The sequence below is a fragment of the Stenella coeruleoalba genome (assembly GCF_951394435.1).
Source record: "Stenella coeruleoalba genome assembly, chromosome: 17".
Classification (NCBI taxonomy): Eukaryota; Metazoa; Chordata; class Mammalia; order Artiodactyla; family Delphinidae; genus Stenella; species Stenella coeruleoalba.
The window spans coordinates 28,241,088-28,266,275 of record NC_137163.1 but is presented as its reverse complement, the minus strand read 5'-3'; the positions used below and the strand labels follow the sequence as shown (position 1 = coordinate 28,266,275).

Here is a 25,188-nt window from a genome sequence, read left to right as displayed (position 1 = left end):
CTTATTTATTTTTGGCTGTGTTGGGTCTTCGTTGCTGTGCGCGGGCTTTCTCCGGTTGCGGCAAGCGAGGGCCACTCTTCGTTGAGGTGCGTGGACCTCTCATTGCAGTGGCTTCTTTTGTTGTGTGCAGAGCACAGGCTCTAGGTGCGCAGGCTTCAGCAGCCGTGGCACGTGGGCTCAGTAGTTGTGACCCGCGGGCTCCAGAGCACAGGCTCAGTAGCTGTGATGCGTGGGCCCAGTTGCTCTGCGGCACGTGGGATCTTCCCATGCTCGAACCCGTGTCCCCCACATTGGCAGGCAGATTCCCAACCACTGCACCACCAGGGAAGGCCCTGAAAATGCTTTTAGAATGCCATATTTCCCAGGGTCACGGCATAAGCCTCGGAGGCAGAAGAACTTGGAACTCTGCTTTCCCTTTGTTGGCGTGGTCTGTTTCTGTGTCCCAACATCTGGGGTAGGGGGCTTTCTAGGTTGTATTTTGCTGGTAGACCTTAACCCTTTAATCATTTTCTAGGTTCTCTCCCTACGTGGCCTCATTTTTTTTTAAGATGTGATATGTCTTTCAGGAAAAATTGCTAGCTAGCTCCTTGTACATATACAGAGGTATGTAAGAAATTTATGGTCATAAGAATGTTTTGAAGTTGCATAGTTTATAATAGAAATTCTGACTCCATTATTAAAATCGCTTGTAAAATGTGGAACAGTTTTCATTTTTGACTTAAACTGACTTTTACAAAGGTTGATCTAAACAAGAAATATAGAAAAATTCAGAATATTGGCATATTTTATAAGATAAAAAGTATAAGAAAGAAATATAAATGGAAATTGATAGTCAAGACTCTACTTAATGTCTAATTAGTGCTATTTTAAAAACTGTTTTGGCATATAATTGATGTAGAGTAGACTGCACATATTTAAGGTGTATAATTTGATAAGTTTGGACATTTGTATACACTTGTGAAACCATCACCACAATCATAATGAACAAAACCATCATGCTCTAAAGTTCTCTTTGCTCCTTTTGATTTTTGTATTCTTATATATATTGTTTGAGCTTTCTTGTGAGATATCATTAAGTTACTTGCAAACAATTTCATCCTTTTGGGTCTTTGTTAGACAGGACCAGAACAGTGTTTATACTGGGACTAATTAATTCCCCATTATGTTCTTCTGGGTAGTCTGTTCACTGCCCCAGGAATCATGGCATTTTCCAGTCTGGCTGGTAGGAAGGGGCACTATTCCCAGCCCTGTGTGAGCTCTGGGCACATTTTCTCCTAAACTTTTCTGGTAGATCTTTCCTTGGCTGTAGTGGTTTCCACATACACATGCACTGATCAGTGCGAACCTGAGTACTCGAGGGAAACCCTTGAGATTCAAGGCGAATCTCTTTAGAGTCTCCATTCTGTATTTTTCTCTCTTCTCCTGTACTCTGTCCCATGAACTGTAGCCTCTTTGATCTTCTTGGACTCTGAGCTCCTTATGAACTCACAGCTCAACCTGATTTTCTTTTCTTGCCCAGCACCCTTGAAACTCTCTCAAAGCAGTCAGTCAGGGCCCACCTCAGTTGTTTCTGCCTGTCAGGGATCAACTCTCCTGTTTTGCCTGTCGTCCTATGCCTTAAAAGTGGTTGTTTTATATATATAGTACAGTTCTTTCATGGTCTCAGGCAAGAGGGTACAACCGCTCCCTGTTACTCCATCTTGGCCAGAAATGAAATCCCTGCTTAATGCTTATTTTAAATGATCACGGTTTTTGTGCCAGAATGTGGTAGTATTTTTCTGTAGAGGGCTGTTGTATGTGACTTAATGATCCATTGTTGCCTGTATGATAGTGATTGCCATATAGGTTTTTCTTTAAGCTGTCATGTATAGTTTCATTAGGAAGACTGGCTTTGCATAGTTGAATAGTTACCTCTTAAAAGTGTGTTTTAAACCTTATAATATTAGGAGATAAGTTACTATTATCTTAGGCCTTACATGGTTAAGCAGTGTATTGCTTATTATAGTAGAGATTTTGGGGCATGTTTCACAAATTGATTAGTAAAACCTTATGTTTAAAATCTTTGCTTATACTTCACTGAAGTGTTTGTTAGGTGGAAAACTCTTAGTTTTTAAAATAGGCTATTATAAAGTTAATACTGAATTTCTGTTTTACGTTATAAAATTATGGCATTCCACCTACTATAAATATACATAATTCAAAATAATAGTAACAAATTAATCTGTAATATTTCAGTTTCAGGAACTCTTATCAATAAATCTAGAATGGGAATCAGAAATTTGAGATCCTACTTCTCATCCTACCTCTTTTGATGCATTTAGGTTGTTTAAACCTCTGTTTTTCATTATTTACAAAAGGATTGTGTTTTAAAAAGGCATTTTTAAAGATTAATTATCTTTGAAACACTAGCAGTGCTTTATAAACTGTATTCTGCAAAATGCTGCTGACCTAAAAATTTTGGTGTTTGTTCAACAGTAGAGACATGATTCTCTTGTCAAATCAATGAGAAAATGAGTTAATATTAGACAGGTGTTTTTAAAAAAACGAAACTCATTTTGTGAATAATGGTGTCCATTACAGTGTTCATACCACATCTCTTACTGTAGAGGTATTAGTTGCTATTCATGTTTATACTTTGACTTTTTGTCTCTTATTTGTGGCATTTGAATGCAGTATTTTCAACAAGTTTCACTGCATCTATACAATATCTCATTTCAGCTAATACAAATCCTGTAAGGATTGGGGCAATATATCAATATTAAACTAAGCAAGCCTGTGCCAGTTCTTTAAAGATCTCATAGGCAGAGCTTTTGGCAAGGTTTAACACATATATATTAAGCATAGACCAAAGGTAAAAAAGAAGGAAGATAACATTTATTCAGTACTGTTATATGCTGTGTACTGTGTTAGATACTTCACTTTGATACTTGGAGATTGGTGGTATTATTGAAGTTTGGGCAGGTCGGATGTTTTGGTCTTGGTTAGAAAGCTCGTAAGTGACAAGAGTTGGGATTCAGTTCCTTGTTTTTTTTTATTTCAAAACCTAGACTCTCCGCTCTAACATATTGCCTGTGGAAGAAGTAGTGTCATCAAAAATGAAATGAATAAACAAAAATGTTTCAAATTCTGTTGAACTGGTGAAATTAGATAATATATGCCCCAAAGAAATTAGTTTCTTAATTGTGTTAATTTAATCCTCACCTATTTTCAGAAGGACTTTGGAATAAGGCGTACATTTGAAGTCTAATATTCTTCCTAAAGGCTTTAGGATTGAGTTACTTTTAGAGCTTTACTTTTCCTTTCCTTCTGAATTCTTGAGACTTAAACTTTACATTTATTATGGCACTTTCATTGTTGTGCATAGTGAAATTATTCCAAAAATATTTGAGTTCCTGCTGTGTGGCAGGTGTTCTGGTAGGCATTCAGCATGAACCATATAATCAGGGGTATACATTTTTAACAAATGTGTCATTCTTTCATTACTGAAATATTGTTATCACTATTATTATAAATATTGCTTTTGGTTATATTTATTGGGAGTCTCTTGATTCACTCTGATATTTTGACTTTCAGTTTTTCAGAGCAAAAACCCACCTTTTCCACCCCAGGACAGATAGCTCCTTTGGTCTAAAGAGGCCCCATTCATTTTACAGTACTTCCCTTGTCTGTATCTTGTGGAGTGTGTTTTACATAAAACAATGACAATCATGTTCATAATTAATAAGCCTAACCTAGCCCTAATTATAGTGTTTTATTGTTTAGTCTTCTGCATTGAATTAAACAGAGATGGAGGGGATATAAATTTAATAATTCACACAGAGCCCTCCAGTCACTTCAGCCCCAAACATACAGTCTTGATTATACACAATGCTGCTGTCTCCTATGCCTTTGCTCCTGTGTTCTCCTACTGTGCAGTATCGTCCCTCCACACAACTTTCTTTTCTGCTTTCTTAATGTCTACTTGCACTTTCTCTTTCAGCCCAGGTATCACATCTGGGACGCTCTTTGCTTCCTGTGCTTCCACTTCCTCCCATCTGCCACAGCCTTGTTAGGATCACCTCTGTATTGCCACAACATCTTAGATATCTCTATTATTGTCTTTTTATTTGATGTCTCTTTCTCTTATCAGACTGAGCTCCTGCAAGGAATTATCTTTTCCTTTTTTTTATCCTTATATTTTCATTGTCCAGCACAGTACCTGGCAAACAACAGATGTGTGTTACATATTTGATGAATGTATAAATAAATGGCATTGATTTTTATATATTTAAAAAGCTTTAAGTTGCAGGTTTTAAATGTTTTGTCTATTATAAAATATTTCTTTCAGCACCTATATTATTGTTTTGAAAGACTCTTAGGTAGATTTTTCTCTTGAAATTGTGAAAAAAGTTATTTGAAGCCATATTTGTATAATGACATTCAAGTGGCCACAGTAAGATTATTTTCTAATCTCCACTATCCCTCTATCTCTTAAGATACAGATCTTATGAATGAGACAGAGTAAAGGACTTTAGGCTGGATAAAGATTAGGATTCCCTGCTGGCTTGTAATTATCAGAATCTGGATGGTTATTTATTTGAATGAAATGATGCATACATTGTGTACATCAAAAGTAAAGCACATGTGATTGTTAGAGGAATGTTTGAACTCCCCAGTGGGATGTCATGGGGTATGTTTATAAACTCCCACTAAGCAGTAGTTTTACAATGGAATTTCACTGGCATTGAGATAATAATTTGCACAGTCAAATTACCTCTTTACAAAAACCCAGGGAATCATGAGGGTCTAATCCTTTATTAATGTCAACCCACAGGCTGCAAGAAAGCGTAAGATTGCCATTCGAAAAGCCCAGGGGAAAAATGTGGAGGCCATTCGGGAACTGAATGAGTATCTGGAACAGTGAGTGTCTTACAAGAGGATTGTGTTTTGTTATTCTGATAAATCTTTTTTAATTAAAATGGAATTTGCATTTGATTTTCCTTTTTGCCTCCATGCTGTTCATTTATAGAATATCTACACACTTACTTTTTTTCCCTTTCCTCTCACCAGATTTGTTGGAGACCAAGAAGCCTGGCATGAACTTGCAGAACTTTATATCAATGAACATGAGTAAGTCGTTAACACATAAAATTTCGTTAAGGAGTGCAATTTTCATCACTATATAAGTTCAGAAGGCATAGTAGTTTCTAAAGGATTGGTGAGAGGTATGAATCACGTCATTTTAAATTAGCAAAATAAATAAATGAAGAAAAACAAATCGACAGTTTGTTGGTTATAATATGTGAATTGCTTTAAGTAGGTCATTTGTGTTTTGCTAAATTATTTTTGTTTGGGAAATGAGTTTTCTTTCAAATACAGATGGCATTCTTTGGAGTTAGAAAGGCATGTATGTGCTGAGCTAAGGTTATTTTTAGTGAATCAAAATTGTGAATTTTTAGAATTTAAATTGTTCTTACATACAAAGAGTATTATACTCCCTGCTGTTTAAAAAGTCTGTCAATTGTATGCATTTATTAGCCTTAGTGCTAAGAGAATCAACTCTTCCAAAGTAGAAGCATTCTGTTGCCTGGGTAAAAAACCAAGAATAATCAAGAATGTTGAATGCTGTAGGAACTTGCTTATTGGATATTTAATGTTTTTGTTAGCTTTTTTTTATTGCAGTGACAGGAGGAAATCCCAGTGTGAGAGGATTAGCCCAGTCTTAGCGCAAGTTTTCTAATATCACAGCATTAACGCTAACCTCTATCTAGAGGCAGGCTTTTTTTCCCCTTTTTTCTTAGTGAGGAGTCTGAAGTATATCACATTGTTTCTTTCCTTCCTTTTCAGAGAACAGAATCAGATTCTCATGCACATATTCTTACTGTGCACGAATACTTAGAATACTTAACCTCATCCTCATAGTACAAATAGCTGACATAGGAAATAATATCGAATGAAGATACTTGTCTCTTGCCTTTTCTCAGGGGTATATATGTATGTGAAATAGAGTTAATGTATTATCTGTGTAATTCTAATAAAAGTGGCGGCGAAAATAAAATGTCACTTAATGAATGTGTACTGTATTCTGGGAACCATTTTTCATTTCTCTATTATATATGCTGGCTATCAGATTCTCTTTGTTTTTTGTTTGGAAGTTATTTCCTGAACCATGTTTGGATGCTTGTATGATCATATTTGTAAATATACTTAGCTTTCTCTTACGTATGTAAGAGTGGTAGTGTATTTGGTTAAGTGGTAATGTTTCTATTTTTCATTGTTTTAAAGTCAACATTTATAAAGTATTTTATTAAAATGTAAATTATTTGTATGCTGGAAACTATAAAATATTAATTAATGAAATTAAAGAACACCTAAATAATACCAAATTCATAGATTGGAGGCTCAGTATTGTTTTGTTTGTTTTTTAGGGTTTTGTTTTTGTTTTTGTTTTTATTGAAGTATAGTTGATTTACAATGTTGTGTTAGTTTCAGGTATACAGCAAAGTGATTCAGTTACACATACATATAATGATTATCTTTATTTAAATTTTTCCTTGGGCTAAATTCTTAGAAGTAGAATTACTTGATTAAATGATATGCACATTTTCAGTGGTTTTGATAAATCATTCCTAGATGTGCACTAGAAAGGTAGTGTCAGTTTACTCTCACATTAGCAATTATTAGAATGTCCACTTAACAACACCAGGTGCTACTATTCTTTCTAATCTTTGCAAATTTTGATAAGTGAAAATTGGTTACATGTTTTTTAAGTGCTCTTTATGTAAATGATATGAGCCTTTGTCCTGTCAAGAATATATCCTTGTTTATTATGTCTTTTTAATATTGATTTTTTTAACTTATAGAAACTTTATATTTTTAGATGGTCAGATATATCAATTTATATTGCTTTCAGGTTTTCTGTCCTCTAAGAACTATATAAATATATATCTGTTTTTTTCTTCTACTTCTTTATCAATTTTACCTTTTTACATGTATTTGTAATATTTCTATATTTAGTTCTCAAATAGGTTATACTTTATTTTTAACCTATCATTAAATTTATTATTTGCCTCACCTTGTAATAGCCACATTCAGTTTTGCTTTGTTTTGCATCTCTAAAGAGTTTATTGAGATAGAGTTGGATGTACATTTAAGAGAAATGAACTGAAGAATCACAAGAAATCAAGAGATACAAAGACAGAAAAGCACCTGAAAAATAGTTTCTTTTCATGGGAAATGATACGTACATTCTGCCTACCCTTTTATCTTGTATTACAAAACTCTTTTTGGTCTTGAAGCTAGTTACTTACACAATGTCTGTTTATTTTTTCTAATTGAACACTTAGAAGGGATATTCAGATTTACAGTGAGTGGAAATAAATGTCTTCAGATTTTTTGAAACTGTATGAAAATTAGAATGTTCACTTAATTCATTTAACTTGTTTGAGCAAGTCATTGTCTTCGGTAGGGTATTGTTGGTACAAGTAGTAAGTTACTGTGGAATGTCAGTTTACCACAGTTTTGTGGACCTGGTGGCAAAAATGAACCAATTTAGGAATTGCTTGATATATTTAATATTTTGACATTCTTTTCTTCATATTAATAGTTATAGTAAGTCACAGGCAGCATTGCGAATCTAGATGTAGACTTTTTTACTCCAAATAAATTTCCACAGTAGACTGTTCATATAAGTCTATTCAGTGATTTTATAGAGAGAAAAGGGGATATAGAATTCTGCCACATACTTTTTTTATGTCTTTAAGTTATTTTTATTTAAATTTGCTTCTGATTTATAAATTCTAGATACAGTTATTCTAGTGGTATATGTCACACCAGTTGATCACAATGAGACACTTGCTCTAAGTATAAAAAATTTGTCATGATTTATGCCTTAACCCACAGTACATATTATAAACAAAAATATGTATTTTAAACAAAGATACTGAATTTTTTTGTACTTGATTTGTAGTTAAAAATAGATGTTATATCAGCAGGGAGCAGTTTAGTAAAGATTGATTATGATTGTGATTATTGTAGGTACAGCCTTACTATAAAATTCTATAACAAAGGGAATTATCAGAATCCTGTAAGGAAAAATCACAATGTTGATAAAGCAGTCAAGGAACAAATATTATAACCTATACATATGCTTTTGTGAGGAACAGAAGAACTTCAAAAGCTTTAGTTACTGACTCTAATGTAGTAATAATAGTGGTTATTCTATTTTAAATGGATTCCAATTATTTTGACTTCTCTAAATCTTAGTCTTATGAGTTGTATGTAATGAATTAATTTCTTTATATATCTGCATTGTTATTGGCTATGTACCATCTTGGGAGAACTGAGAAAATAGTCATCACTCAAATCACTTTTGTATGACTTAATACTCTTGTGTACCCCTGGCTGAGAAAAACTGGATTAGACCATTTCTCACTCCTTCCAGCTCTAAGTTTATTTGATTCTATACTTTATCCACAAAATTAATTTGATTTTATATTTTGTAAAATTGGGGGAAGGTATCCCCTCGTATGTGATACTAAATAATTTTTGAGAAAAGTATCTTGGCATTCATTTTTCATTAGAAACTCCTCTCTGCCCATTTTATCTTACATTATGTTATATAAGAATCAGAGTCACTGTTCTGCTCAACCCATTTAAATCTCTAAGAACATTTATTCTTAGCATTAATATGAATTTTTGGCGTTACCGTAAAGGAACACATTTAGAAGGGAACTATCTTTCTGATGAAGCTGGTGTTTAAGGTAGAGACGACTTCCCCTTCTACACAATGATGAATAAATATCAGATAGGTAGTCACAGTACTTTTGTTCTACACATTTATTGTCATTTGTTCAGTCATTCATTATATAGCTATCATATGTCAAGAACCAATACTAGGTTTTGGGCATAAATATGAAAAGGGCTAAATAGCAGCATGATCTTTGATGAGAATTATATATAAGGTCCTTCATAAGTTTAAAATGCTGTGATTTGGGGCTAATCTGCAGGGTGTTTTTGGTTCCTTTGGCCCTTTGGGTTTGATTGCTGTACCTGTTCTTATGTTACCGTTGACATATTCATCACTACCATCACCACCTCGATTTTTCATCCTGATGTGTAGTGTATATAGGTAGTATGCATTGTGGTTAAGAGTGTAGGCTGTCTGCCTACTTCCTAGGGTTTTGGTGGGATTAAATGAATTAATATTTGTAACACACCTAGAGAAGTGCATGATACATAATGAGTACCTAATAAAAGTTAGCTATTATTAGTCAGTATTTCACATGTTTGAAACTGCAACGTATATATTTTGAAAACTAAGTATATCAGACATTAGTGTAAAATAGATACCTTTGTATATTGGTGACAGATGTCAAAAATAACTGTAGGTAGCCTTTTTCTGTTGTAATGTCATAACCTCCTCACTGGGACTGAATCTTACAAGACCTGTGTTCTTTAGGATTTCCTGTAAATAGGAAGGATATTCACAGGGCTTAAACATATAAAATACATTAAGGAGAATTATAGTCATGTGGTATAAAACTATTTTTCCAGAACCCTTTGCAGCAGTTTTCTCCTTAGGTTTTCAGTAAAGATTTTGTTTCTCTACCACATGATTAAATAGTAGTAGAGTGCATATCAAAACCACTAACTTGATCTGTTTTTCATGGGTTTAGAAATTCATAACTTAATAACTTTGTATTTGACAGTAACCTTAAATAACGAAAAGTCTTTGTAATAGAATATGTGGGATATGTCTGTAAAGGATTTTTAGTGAATAGAGAATATTTAGTGTTTATTTCCTCATTACACTTTAACCATTTGAATATTTTATTAAATGATCAGTGGACTTGTAGAACCTATTTTATATGTAACCTGATCCAAGATCTTGAAGCCTGTGTTGTTAATTATGTTTGGATGTCATCCTAGTGACCCAGTTTTAAAAATTTAATATCTCGGGACTTCCCTGGTGGCACAGTGGTTAAGAATCTGCCTGCCAATGCAGGGGACACAGGTTCGAGCCCTGGACCGGGAAGATCCCACATGCCGTGGAGCAACTAAGCCTGTGCGCCACAACTACTGAGCCTGTGCTCTAGAGCCCGCAAGCCACAACTACTGAGGCCATGTGGCACAGCTGCTGAAGGCTGCGCGCCTAGAGCCCATGCTCTGCAACAAGAGAAGCCACGGCAATGAGAAGCCCGCGCACTGTGTAACCCTTGCTTGGTGCAAATAGAGAAAGCCCCGCGCACTGCAATGAAGACCCAACGCAGCCATACATACATACATACATACATACATAAAAAAATAAGAAAAAAAGAAAAATGTAATATCTCTTGATAGTTCACAGGCTGCTTTAGGATTTAAGCTTCTGTGTATTCATTTCATTAAAAAATATGATATTCATATTTATGAATTCAAGATAGGTACTTTATTAATAAAGGTATTTAAAGTATTTTGGGAATAAAATGTGTAATATCACTAAAATTGTTTTTAAATTATTTTAAGGTGTAACTGACATAAAATTTATGACTTTTAAAATTAACTCCTTGATGTTTTTCAGCTATGCTAAAGCGGCGTTTTGTTTAGAGGAGCTTATGATGACTAATCCACACAACCACTTATACTGTCAGCAGTATGCTGAAGTAAGTATTTTCAAAAACAATTGTATGTGATTTTATTTTTGTTGGTGTGGGTATTATTATGGAACTAAGAATATGTCGTTAACGTTAGGCAAGTATATAAATATGTAAGATGTGATGAAAATTGATTTATGGGAGTAAAATTTTTAATACTATAATGGAAATACTGACTTTTCAGTTAAATGCACTTATTTAAAATAGTGAAATTCTTTGTATTTTTCTAATTGCATACTGTATTCTTTCTTAATTATGAATTATATCACAATTATCGCCATTTAATGGACTTTAAGGCATTTTACAGTGATTACAGTTTTTACATCCATATTCTAGGAAATTCATATTAAGGTCAGTATTTTGGAAAGTAGGAAGTATTTATCTTATTTGATTAACTGTTAAGAATAGCAATACAATTGAATTCTATAAGGTTAAAAGGACTTCATCATTAAGGAATGTCAGTGCAACTAGGAAAGGACAATTCACTATGAAGTCTAGTTTTATAATACTAGTAATAGAAAATAAAGTTGTGAAGCATTTCGAAGGCAGTTGAAATAGAAATTATACTGCCTTTTTTATATTGGCAGCATTTTTTTATTTTAAAAGCTCAGTGATCTTAATGTTCATAGAATATAATGATTCTGGAGGGTAGGTTATGCTTTAAAGTTTAGATTAGCTTTAACAACTTTAAGATGAATTCTTTTTAACATCTTGCATTTGTTTACAGAATATCTGTTTCAATTACTAATGCCTATGGTATGATGAAACATGCTATATTTCAAAGTAGTAAAATAAACAGGTTTCAGCACTCCGTAATTTTTAACAGGTTAAATATACCCAAGGTGGACTTGAAAATCTTGAACTTTCAAGAAAGTATTTTGCACAGGCATTGAAACTGAACAACAGAAATATGAGAGCTTTGTTTGGACTTTACATGGTGAGTTGAGGTGCATGTTTAATGTTATTTTATGAAATGTCATTTAAAGTCCGTTAACCGTCCCAGTTAATCACTTCCCTCTTTTTTTTTTGTATTTCATTGATAAGCATATGATTTTTTTCCTCTATCCTCTAGTTAATTATGAGCAATAGGTTGTAAGGCAGTTATATTTTTAAATGTTAATATATCCCAGCTATTTGACATTTTATTGTCAATTATCTTTTACTATATCAGAATTTAAATCTGCCTTTATGAAATTAAATAGTAACAGATACAAAACTATATTATGTATTTCTTTTTTTTTTTTTTTTTTTTTTTTTTTTTTTTTGCGGTACGTGGGCCTCTCACTGTTGTGGCCTCTCCCGTTGCGGAGCACAGGCTCCGGATGCTCAGGCTCAGTGGCTATGGCTCACGGGCCCAGCCGCTCCGCGGCATGTGGGATCTTCCTGGACCGGGGCACGAATCCGTGTCCCCTGCATCGGCAGGTGGACTCTCAACCACTGCGCCACCAGGGAAGCCCAAAGTGATTTCCTTCTTTTTTGTTTTATTCTTTTTTGTTTTTTTTTGCGGTACGCGGGCCTCTCACTGTTGTGGCCTCTCCCGTTGCGGAGCACAGGCTCCGGACGCGCAGGCTTAGTGGCCATGGCTCACGGGCCCAGCCGCTCCGCTGCACGTGGGATCTTCCTGGACCGGGACATGAACTGGTGTCCCCTGCATCGGCAGGCGGACATTCAACCACTGCGCCACCAGGGAAGCCCGTTGTATTTCTTGATTGTTTTGTTATTCTTGGGTTCATGCCCAACATTTTATTTCTTACCTTAAATTATAATTGTATGAGATATTTTTAAACTATGTTTATAAAAGACATATTAGAAATAAAATCTCTGATGCCAAACTAAAACTTTTTTTATGGTATAGAAAAACAGTGTGGTACGCATGTAATTAAATATTTCTTTTGTTTATGTATGCTAAATGATGAGCTTAGAAAAAGTCAGTTAACAAGAGCTATGGGAAATAGAGGAAGAATTTAATGAACTTCAAATTTATATAAAATGAGCTCCTTTCTACAGTCAGAATGACTAGAAAAATAAACTTCTTTAATAGGCCAGTCCTTTGAAATTTTAATTTATCCTAGTCTTTTCATGGACTTTCGGATGAATATTTTGTTGGAGCTCAGTGAAAAGGATTGATTGCAGAAATGGAGGCAGGAAGAAACGTAAATGAAATAATTTTTAGCAAAGAAATGGCAAAATATAATTAGAAAACAGATTAAAGGGATTTCAAAAAATTTTTTCTGGATTCTACTAGTGCCAGTTGTAACAGCTTGTAGGTACAGTATGGTAGCAGTGTCTCTTTTACCAAATAAATACTATTTTTTAAAATAAATAAATTATTAATAATAGTAAAAATACATAACACTTTATGTGTCAGGTGTTGTTATGAGCTCTCTTTTTTATTTTAAATCATTACATCTTTATATCAACTATTTGAGAAGGTACTATTACTACTACCATTTCACAGAAAATGAAACCAAGGCACAGAGAGTCCTGATTAATTTGTCCCAGGATGGACACAGAGCTGCTAAATGATGCTCAGGCAGTTGACTCCAGAATCATTCTCTTAACTACTGCAATCAGATTTTGGCATATAAATTCCTTAGTGGCAGAGAAGGAGACAGAAGGAAAAAGCATATAACACAGGCTAGGCATTAAAGAAACCACATGGACAGAGCTTCTTAAGATATATTTAAGCATAAGATAAAATTTGTATCTTTCTCTCCCCAGAAATACATACAATTAAAAATAAGAATATGATTTTGAGGGTCTACAGATTCTTGCATGGATCCCAGTTTAACAATCCCTTGTTTAAATACATCTTTAAAAAGGAGATGATGGCTCTAATTGGTTCTTTGGAACATAGTTTGGAAACTCTCAGTGTAGTGAAAAGAGAAATAGGTTGGAAGTGATGATCTCTTTCTACTTGTAAGACTTTTGTTAACTTACTTTGGTTAAGTCAGTTCACTCCTATTGGACTTAATTTTTTTTTCACCTGTTAATGTAGGAAGTTAGACTAAATTATTTTTGAGGTTCCTTATATTAATATTCAGTAATTCTATAATTCTGACATAGAAAAGTTGAAGTAATTCAGTAATAAGAAATAGCACCAGTAATATCCTACAGTATTTAAGTGATGATGGAATTTTACCTTCAAGGGCTGTGGTAGACAGGTAATAAAATAATTTTAGATATTATTTAAGGTATCCTTTCTCTTCCTACTATCTTGGATTATTCTCCATTTTAAAATATATTTTCATTTCATTTCACTAATTTCATTCAGCTCTATTTTATTTTAAAAATTGTGTTGATACAGTTTTGAAAAACTTTATTATCAGCCCATTGCAATTATGACCCTTACATGTTTTTGATTGTCTTGGCTACATCAAAGGAGTATTGTTTTTGATGTTTCTTTTTTGTTCTTAGTCTGCAAGTCATATTGCTTCTAATCCAAAAGCAAGTGCAAAAACAAAAAAGGACAACATGAAATATGCTAGTTGGGCAGCTAGTCAAATAAACAGAGCTTATCAGGTTAGTATCGATAATTTTATATTATGACAAAGATCAGTTAATGTATTTCTTAGTTGTTGTTTATGTTTCTACAAACTACAAAGCTAGATGTCTATCATTGAACTTTTGTGCTTTTGGGTCTTTATCAAATGTTTTTTACTTTAGTAAAATAGTAGTTTTACTTTAGTAAAATAGTAACAGGAGTCTGTTACTATTATGATCCCATAATGAGCATTATCATCTCAGTAGTTCTACATTTGGCAAATAAAAAAAAGTAATTGTAAAAATCCAGAAAGGATAAATTTCATGATGTATTTCACAGGCAGATTGGGTCTGTGAGTGTATTATTAATCAGAGATATCTCAAATAATAAAAAAAGAGGAAGAAAATCCTAAACGTAAACTAACAAGACTATATAACAAAGTTTATGTACTCTGTTTACAGTCAGATCTTATCTGAAACATCTCCCCTCATATTTTAGTTTACTGAAGCTCATCCCTAAGGAGATTCTTCAGGAAAGACTCATGGAAAAACTCATCTTACATCTTTCATGTTTGTAACTTATCCGTCTATAGTCTTTATATCTGAAGGACAATTTGACTTTTTATACATCCTTTGCTATTAAATACATTTACCTAAGTATTAAGCATATTGTTCCTTTTTTTTTAGGATAAAATATTGCTGTCAACAAGTTTCATGCCATCCTGATTTTCTTTCTCTAATAAGTGACTTGCACTTTTTGTCAGGTTGCCCAAAGGAATTTTTTTCTTTATCTTTAAAATCCAATAGTTTCACTATGATAATGTTTTGTTGATATTCTTGGGTCGGTCTTCCCAAATACACTATAGACCTTTTTAATATTTGGATTCAGTCCTCTTTTAATTTGAGGAAAGTTGCTTTTAGAATTATGATTTTGAATTTTTTTTGCTTGATTCCTTAAGCTTTCTTTTTCAGGTCTCTAACTATAAGTTTATTGGATCTCCTTTCACACTTCCTTTTATCATTCATTTTTTTTTCAAATCTGTCTGTCATTTTCTGTATTTTATTCTCTTCTTTTTTTTCTGGTAATTTATATGTTTCCTCTTCTTTGTTACAGAGAACTCAAATATGACCTCTTTATATATCTAGTCTTTCTTAGAACTAGGTCAGGTTCAGAATGATTTTTCTGGCTGCAGGCCTCCCTGTGTTCTACCCCTACCGGTCTACAGATCTTGAATTTTGAGGTGGTGTTCTCAGTTTTAAATGTTATATTTTGTTGTTGTTATTTTTTCTTCTGGGATTTTCTGCCTCTGGGCATCACTACCTCCCACCCTCCCCTTCTCCCCTTATCTGAACCATCTCTCCCTCTTAACCCCAGTGTTTCTGCCCTGTTAAATTTGGTTTCAGTTTCTGTAGTTTTCTTTCAGTTTGAGGTTTTTTTCCTTTTGGAAGAGGGTATTTGTTGGATAATTCAGAGATTTTGAGGTTTTAGACTATTAGATTTGTTTAAGGTCACGTTTGCATGCAGTGTTTTTTTTTTTTTTTTGAAGATGTTGGGGGTAGGAGTTTATTAATTTATTTTTGCTGTGTTGTGTCTTTGTTTCTGTGCGTGGGCTTTCTCTAGTTGTGGCAAGCGAGGGTCACTCTTCATTGCGGTGCACGGGGCCTCTCACTATCGCAGCCTCTCCTGGTGCGGAGCACAGGCTCCAGATGCGCAGGCTCAGTAGTTGTGGCTCACGGGCTTAGTTGCTCCGCGGCATGTGGGATCCTCCCAGACCAGGGCTCGAACCCGTGTCCCCTGCATTAGTGGGCAGATTCTCAACCACTGCGCCACCAGGGAAGCCCTGCATGCAGTTTCTTATACTTTGATTTGGAGCCTATGAGACTGTCCTAGTTTTGCAAGCCATTGCATCAGTTCATACTTTTTTTTTTACTTCGGTGGCTTATAGAGTAGTAGGTTGTCCTCTTTTCCACCCTGTAGTGCCTACCACATAGCTGTTGAGCTTTTGTAGGTCCTGCTACTGTTGGTGGTATAACAACCTTCTAGGGTTTTGAAGGATTGCCTGCAATATAGTTTTTTTTGAAAGATGTCTTTGTTGGGTTTGTTTCCTCTTATTTTGGTCTTGGTTTTGGTGCTGTTTATTTCTTTGTTTTTGTACTCCTGGTTGGGGAGATTAAAACAATTCAGTGCCCTGTGATCACACCATTTAGTCACTTTTGTGTAGTTTTATTATATATAATAGAGAATGTTGGTTCTGTTGGCATATTGCAAGTCAGAATATCTATAAATATTAGCTAAGCTATGCTTCTTCAAATGGAGTTTGAGATGGCTCGAGGGGTTCCACACAGAGTAGGCTTGGGGGTTGGGGGTTGCGAGGGAGGGAGGGATAGTTTGTGATTTAAAAATAAGACTTGGGGGCTTCCCTGGTTACGCAGTGGTTGAGAGTCCGCCTGCCGATGCAGGGGACATGGGTTCGTGCCCCGGTCCGGGAAGATCCCACATGCTGCGGAGCAGCTGGGCCCGTGAGCCATGGCCGCTGAGCCTGCGCGTCCGGAGCCTGTGCTCCGCAACGGGAGAGGCCACAACAGTGAGAAGCCCACGTACCGCAAAATAAATAAATAAATAAATAAGACTTGGATAATATGAAAATAATAGTGTGCAAACTGCATCATTGTTTTTAAGATATTTTTGAGAAACAACTAGCTGCTCAGAGAGTGCTTTTTTTGACCTGGCATGACTATATTCCTAAAATCAATTTTTATTAAATTATAACATACATGGAAAAATGAACCCAAGTCACAAAGATACATTCCAATGAATTATACAAGTAAATGTATCCAGGTCAATAAATAGAAACATTACAGCACCCCAAAACCTTCCTGGTACCTTCTTTCAAATTCTACTCCTTGTATTCTCCTCAAAAGTACAAATTTATAATCCCATAGTTTTGGCTTTTTTTTGAAATTTATAGAATCATACAGTATGTATTTATTTTTGTCTGGCCTATTGCATGATTTATGAGTTTTATCTTTAAGTTTGTAGTTCATTCATTTTCATTGTACTGTAGTCTATTATATGAACATACTATAATTTATTTATTCAGTTTTTTAAAATTTATTTTATTTACTTATTTATATTTGGCTGTGTTGCATCTTCGTCGCTGCTCACGGGCTTTCTCTAATTGTGGCAGGCGGGGGCTACTCTTCTTTGCAGTGTGCGGGCTTCTCATTGTGGTGGCTTTTCTTGTTGCGGAGCACAGGCTCCAGGCACACGGGCTTCAGTAGTTGCAGCACGCAGGCTCAGTAGTTGTGGCTCGCGGGCTTTAGAGCACAGGCTCAGTAGTTGTGGCGCATGGGCTTAGTTGCTCCACAGCATATGGGATCTTCCTGGACTGGGGCTCGAACCTGTGTCCCCTGCATTGGCAGGCGGATTCTCAGCCACTGTGCCACCAGGGAAGCCCCTTTATTCAGTTGTTGATAGGCGTTTGGATTATTTCCTGTTTGGGGCTATTATGAATAATACTACACTGATATTGCTGTACAAGTCTCTTGGTGTATATGTACATGTACTTCTTAGGGGTGTATACCTTTGAGTGGAAATACTGTGTCATAGGATGTATATATATCTAACTGAAGTAGATAAAGCTGGTTTTCCAGACTACTTGTTTATAGTCCCACCAGCAGTGTTTGAGCGTTCTCATAGTTCCACATTTTCACCAACACATCCTTCTGTCAGTTTTTGTAATTATAGTCATTCTGGTGTATGTGTAGTGGTGTCTTCATGGTTTTGTTTTGTATCTCCCTGATGACCAGTGAGGTTGAACACTTTTTCATATGTTTATTGGCTGTTTGGATATCTTCTTTCATGAAGTCTATGTTTTTCATTGGTTTATGACTTTTTATTTTGTTTTTTAGTTTTTTGATTATGGGCCCTTTGTTCATTATATGTGTAGCAGATCTTTTTAACTCCTTAGTTGCAATCACTCTCAAATGATTTTGATGAAGAAAGTTTTGAAGATTATCTTCACCCTAATCGTTCATTTCCTTTATGGTTTGTCTTTTATGTTCTGCTTAAGAAATCATTTGCTACTGATGGTCATAAAGATAATCTTGTGTGTCTTTGGAGTTTTTTTTCTTCTACTTTTCACATTTAGATCCACAATCCATTTGGAACTAATTTTTATGTATTATGTGAAAATAGAGGTCTGTTCCCCCCTGCATAGCTTTCCAGTGTTTCTATCTCTGTATTCTGTCATGAGTCCCATTCTATGAAAGCTGCTACCTTATAATAGTTGAGAGAGAACACAGATGCGCGAGCCTGTATCATCTGGCTTCCAAGTTTGGCTCTGACATGTGGCCATGGACAAATTACATACCATCTCTGGGCCTGGCTTTTCATTTGCAAGATGGACATAATAAAAGTTTTCTGAGTATTAAAGGAGTTGATACATACTTTTTACCATATCACAGTAATACACCTTATATTGTGTTTACTAATTGCATGCTGTAAGTTCACTTTATTATGTCTGCTATTTTTATTGCAATTAAAATAGCAGTAACAACAATAACAGTTATAATAGCAAACAAAATTTATTATAAGGTAGGTACTTTTCTTGTTTTACAAATGAGGAAATTAAGGCATGAAAGATTAAATAACTTTCTCCAAGGTGATATAACTGGATATGAACAGGAGCGATTTTCAAACCTAGGCAGCCTGACTCCAAGTTTGATGCTCTTAATGGCCACAATATACTGCCTTTATAAAGAGATGTCAGGTATAAATGTTTCTAAAACTGTAATTATAGTTTCCAACTCCCTTCTTAGTTATTTTCTCATGTGAACAAGTGATATCCTACCCTCACTTGTTTCCTTTTTCATTTCAGACCCAAAGCTCTCCGTAATAACTAAATTTAGAGTTTCATTTTGTTTGTTTGTTTGTTTTTCCTCGTTTTCACTGTCTCTTCAGTAATGCAAGACCAGGCAAGCATGCCCTTCCCTGCCATATGAGATGCACTTTACCATTAGACATGAATCCATCATTTCGATATTTTAAGTCATTGCTCATATATCCAAACCCTATTCGTTAGTAATATTTTCCCTCCCTGCCATTCTCTTTAAACAAATTTTTTTAAATTGTCTTATTAGATCCATTCTCTTTTCATAGACTTATTTTGTAAAGTCTCAGTGTTTTTGGAAAGAGCTCTGAGAATATCATCTGTGCTCTTCAGTCTTTGACTTTGGCACCATAAACTCCATAGTACCCAGTGATGTTTTACACATCTTTCCTGACGGTATGATTTGCCTTTTCTTGACTCTAAGGGAAAGGATAGTATAAGGAATTTTTGTAAGTTTCTGTCATCTTGGATACCACTCCAAAAAGATAACATCTCTCAGTTGATAATGTCAGGTTTCTGTATAGCAGCCTAAAATACCTCTCAATTAGGAATCACCCATCATGCAAAATTTATTTTTGCTTCTAGACACTAGTAACATTTTTTTTGTTTATTTTTGTTTTTGTTTGGCTGCGCTGCGCGGCATGCAGGATCTTAGTTCCCTAACCAGGGATCGAACCTGTGCCGCCTGCAGTAGAAGCACAGAGTCTTAACCACTGGACCACCAGGGAAGTCCCCGTAATGGGTTTTAAATAAAATCTTTTGTTGCTTTTGAAATTTTCATCTCTATTCTTTTTCTACAGAAGTTGGTGATTTTCTTCATGTGAATCAGATTTCATAAATATTTGTATCTATTGCCTTTTGCTAACATAGTGGTTTAAAATAACGACTTATTTGCTTATGAATCTGTAGGTGTCATGTAGGCTTGTGCTCAGTTGAGTAATTCTACAGGTCTATAGTGGACTTATTTTCTTTTCTCCTCTATGCTAGTGGTTGATGGCCTCACTTAAATGTCTGATGGTTGGCTCTCTGTCAGCTGGGGGTGCTGGGCCTTGTATTTCCCATTTGGCAAGCTAATTTGGACTTATTCACATGATGGTTTCAGGGTTCCAGGAGCAGCAAACAGGCAAACTCCAGAGCCTCTGGTTGTGTCACATATGGCTAATATTCCATTGAGCAAAACAAGTCACATGGTGAACCCAGATACAGGGGATATAATATTTCACCTCTCAATCGGAAGAGAAATATGTGGTCATTTGGCAGTTTATTACACTTTTGTATAACTCCATAGTTCCATCCTTCTGTTTCTGTTTATTTTTCTTTTTATCCACTTTATTGAGGTATAGTTTACATACAATAACATGCACACATTTTAAGTGTATAGTTGAGTTTTGACAAATGTATGCTCCTCTCTCACCACTATCCCATTCAAGACATACAGTTTCCATCAGCCCAGAAAGGTCCCCTCTGCCACTTTGTAGTCAGCCCCATTCCACACTGCAGACTAGCACTGATTTGATTTTCATCACTATAAATTAGTTTTGCCTGTACTAGAACTTTATATATAAATGAGATCATAGATTATGTACCCTTTTGTGCATTGCTTCTTTCACTCAGCATGTTTCTGAGATTCATCAATCCACTTCTCCATTTTATTTATCTTATTACTTTGTCCACCCATATTATTTTCCACAAACTGTAAATTTGTGAATTTTAACCCAACTTACTCCAGTTATCACAATGGGTAAATCATTGACCTTTGAATTTGATAAGCAATTTTTTATTATTTGAGTGGTTTTCTGGTTAGTTTTCTTTAAGATCCATCAGGAAATTATGAAAAAAGTTTACTTAAGCAAAATCTGTGTGAAAAATAAAAATGCAGAATTTGTGATTAATGTGGAAAAGTATAATTTTCAGAGACTGACATTTTAGTAATAAATCTCTGGGATCTAATTGAGAACTTTATATATCTAGGCATATAAACAAGTATAAAGTGTATAGTAAGTATTCCTTATTGTAATGTTTTTCTAGGCATTTAAAAATTAGAGAAAATGAGATTTTAAGAACTGCTTTCTGTCTTTGTTTCTACTTAATGAAACAAAATATGGCTACTACTTGCTTTTCAATTAGGTAATTGGTTTAGCATGTTCAGTAGAGGCAGGCAAGTTTGATTAATGCTCATGAAAAACTTTAATGTGAACCTACTCACAGTAATTTTCCAGATAAATGCTTCTTTGGTACTCTGTTAAATTCGTCTGTGCTAGTGATCCATATGTTATTTGTGATTGCAGAGGTGATTCTATTACTATCCTTTTGGGAAATAGAAAATTAAATCATGATTTGAGGGAAAAATAGGATTCCGGCTTAATCAGTTAAATTGCCATATAATTCTAGAATAGACAAAATAATTGCATGTCAGGTAAAATTTGAAGTGATAGATTTATATTTCCAACTTTCTTTTTATTTGTTCTGACACAAGTTCGTTTGGTTTATTCTAAATTGCACTGGTTGTCAGTAGTGTTGATATACAATCTTAGGTGGTTTTCTAAAATTAGCTAATTTTAAAAATCACAAATTTGTATTTATTATTTTATTACATTTAATACAAATCAAGAAAAATGCTATATTTTAAAATACTATGATTTCAGCGCTACACAAATTTTTCATTTTTATTTTCCATTTAAAAAATTAGGTGTCCTATTTTGTACCCCTTCCCCCAACCCATCAAAAGCTTTTTCTTAGAATTAGACCTTTAAATATCTGATTAGGACAATTCCTGTTTACTTTGGGTAGGCAGTAGTAAAAGAAAAGGCTTTCTGTTCTTGGTAAGTCCTTGTGAAAGTGACTCTATCAACTGGGTAATAGGAGTAATAAGCACACTCCACATCCTTTACTCACCAAGGGAAATTATGAAAGGGCAGAGTTTTAAATGTGGTGTTGCTATTGTCATATTTTTAAATTATGGCCTGTATATTCAGCATTTGAATTCCTTAAGTTAATAATGTCTTATGAAAGGCAAAGTGATCTTGATTCTTACAAGAAGCTTTTTCTCTTTCCCTGGCATTTCCTCTAGAAATCCCGTTTAGTTACTCTATCAAATCAAGATTCAACCACAGAAGCTAATGGTTTAGGAAATAGGAGAATCATAATGTTAAGCTGCAGCCAGAGAGGTCAGAGGCAGGTTACCAATTCCTGAAGCCTATTGCTTCTACGATGTTACCTGTGCTTGATCACTTAATCTTTCTCAACAGGTCACAAGAAGTTTGCCAAATTAAGTTAATTACAAAAGAGAAGGAACACATCATAAATCAAGTACTAAGTACCTAAGACAGCATTGATATTTGAAGGAAAGATCAGTCACTTGAAAGTACACTGAGTGCTTAGATGTTAACTTGAAAATACTGTATGTTGCTAATAGAAAATGTTAATACTTTAACCAGGGGAAAAACAGGTAATATAGTTATAATAAACCTTCCCCTTCCTTAACAAGGAATATATAGTTATCTAGTAAATCTGTAGTGTTAAGTCAAACTGATAAATGATGGGAATTGGCAGTCTAGTTAGAAAACTCATTTTGAAATCAGCATGGGGTATTCAACAGTGTTTTCCCCACTTATCATGCACTATATTGAATTTAATACACATGAATTTGCTTTTAAATGTACAAAGATAGTATTTAATGTACTATATTTTGTTTTTATTGTAAAATCCAATCCCAATTTGGTATTATAAAATAAATTATGACTTAATAAACTAAAAATGCATATTTTAAAACATTTACTTTAATATGTAGCATAGAGTTTTATTTGATAGGTTTTTGCTGCAGAAACATGATATTATCTAGTCAACTAATAAATCTGGGAAATTATTAAAAATTGCAGCCCACTCTAAGTAGTTTTGGAGAATTCTTGCAACTCTAAAATGTTTGATAACACTTCTTTACATTTGTATTTTACCTTTGTTTGAAATTGTAAAAAGTTCATTAGAGGCCACACAAGTAGTCCACATTCCTACATAAATATAAGCTAAATTTCATTTCTAAATTATGCTTTTTATTTCATAAAGCTTTTCTGGTCTGAAGAGGGAGTACAGTTTGAAAATCATGTTAATGTATTTATAGGTTATCATACTACTTAAACATTTAAACTGGCCAATTTCACACGGAAATTTTTATATACGTCAGTTGAAGATGAAACCTTAATGAAAATGTCCTTAAAACCCAAATTTTGTTTTTTATTGAAGAAAAAGAACATATCAGATTTCATGCTAGTGATAAAATAGATAATGTTAACTCTCTAACAATTTGAAAGTAAGACTGTGATTTTGAACCTGCCACTGAAATTGAGCCTAATTGCATTTTCTAAAAATTAGTTTGCAGGTCGAAGTAAGAAGGAAACCAAATACTCTCTCAAGGCAGTCGAAGACATGCTGGAAACACTGCAGATCACCCAGTCTTAAGGTTTCAAAAACTCTTTCACATTACATTTCACAACTGTAAAATTGAGCTCACTGGTTTGTGACCTATTTACTAGATGCCCAGTGCTATTTATATACTGATTTTCTGCTAAGAAGGCAGTTGTAAAGAATGTGTTTATATAAACCTAAAAATGCCATTTACTGCTAAGCAGGAAGATGGGAAAAGCCGATGGAAGAGAGATTTGACAAGATTCTTACTGATTGTACATCATTCTTTCCATATCATACATATATAACTGCTTTTAAACCACAATCTGATATAGAAATAACCTTGTTAAATAAACTGATGATTTATTAAACTTGCATATGAAAATTCTAGATTCTTTTTGTTATAGTCAAATAGTGAGTGACTATATTGTTTTAGAACTCGATTTCTAGTTAACTCCTTTTTATTTGTGATAGGAAATACATAGCATATATAGGTGACAGAAGCAACATGCTGGCAAATTATTTTCATTCTTTTTATAGCGTCAGGTTGGGTTTCGCTCTGTATTCCAGTGGGCTATTATTTTATATGCTGTAATGTTATTCTGATAATCTTGATTAAAATATATATCATTCTCCAAAGTTCAGCACTATCTTTTTATAAAATTTTGTTTTGCTATGGGACATAACTGAGATTTTTTTTTAACCTATAAAATGGTTTAAGGTTCATGTATGTTATGATATTCAAATTTAACCCTTATGAAAGTAATATTTATCCAACTTTCAACTCTATGTAAAAGGCATAATTTTTAGAGAGCATAGATAATAGGAATGAAGGGGTTTCAGTGGCTTAGTTATTTTTACTTTAGGGAAAAATAAGAATATCTAAACTATCTTTAGAAGCAAATTTTTTACAATTCTCATATCTCATTACTCCTCAGTAATAATAATTAGAATTTCTTTTTCCTTTTTTTCTCTTTTCATAGTGAACAACCATTACACTACCTTTAGCAGTATTTTGCATGTTTCGCAATAGAATAGAAAGAACTTTGAGAGTTAACCACTTTATTCAGACACAAATCAGTTTTTAAAATAGGCAGTTGTTCATTCAGAGCAAATATTGTTAATATTAGTTTGTAATTTATATACATAACTTATATATTACATATAGAACTACATATATACATTTTAATTAATTAATTACCAACATAATACAGAGACTCCAGCATGCTCGTTATTGCTTTATTTGCACAAATTGGAGATCATGGAAGAATTGACAACCTGGAAGTCTTAAGGAAGAAAACTATTGTCAGTATCAGCTTTTTAACCTTTTGAGTTATTCTGTTAGTAAATTATTCTCCACATCTAGTCTAATTCTTTCATTTTGCAGTTTTTTTCATTTTATTTTGCCCTGAGTAATGGGCAGATGTGAAATAACTCTTCCCATATGAAGATAATTCTTATAAATTAATAATTGTTATCACAAGATACACTGTTTTTGCCCATGAATTTAGTGACCATTTTCAACACAATCAGACATTTCAGATTTGTTTGCTATAAAGAAAATAGTGCCCACATATTATTCCACTACCTTTCTTCCCTTTAATCTCCTCCCATGAGTCACTAGCATAGTGTTTACTTTAGCAGTATTTTTGTAATAAGTAATTTAGTGTCCCTTATAACTGTCAGCCTTTAGTTTCACTTTATTTTTTCTAATTTTAATACCTCCTTGCCAGGAATCTTTTATTTATTAAGTACATTGTTAATGTGTAATAATTTATAAAATTCAATTATATATAATG

The 25,188-nt window shown here is 34.0% G+C and overlaps 1 protein-coding gene across 10 annotated transcripts in view; it reads left to right on the top strand.

Annotated features, from left to right (window-relative positions):
- EMC2 (ER membrane protein complex subunit 2) overlaps positions 1 to 25,188 on the top strand; it is a 617,592-nt gene that overhangs the window by 25,356 nt on the left and 567,048 nt on the right. For all 10 annotated transcript variants that reach the window (XR_013824672.1, XR_013824673.1, XR_013824674.1 and 7 more), the window contains exons 6-11: positions 4,814 to 4,899; positions 5,050 to 5,109; positions 10,541 to 10,622; positions 11,440 to 11,550; positions 14,031 to 14,135; positions 23,357 to 23,444. Coding sequence is in view for 2 of the 10 variants with exons in the window: in XM_079902190.1 (XP_079758316.1) it covers positions 4,814 to 4,899; positions 5,050 to 5,109; positions 10,541 to 10,622; positions 11,440 to 11,550; positions 14,031 to 14,135; positions 23,357 to 23,443 (531 nt within the window). In the remaining 8 variants the exon portion in view is untranslated. The remainder of the gene's footprint in view (positions 1 to 4,813; positions 4,900 to 5,049; positions 5,110 to 10,540; positions 10,623 to 11,439; positions 11,551 to 14,030; positions 14,136 to 23,356; positions 23,445 to 25,188) is intronic.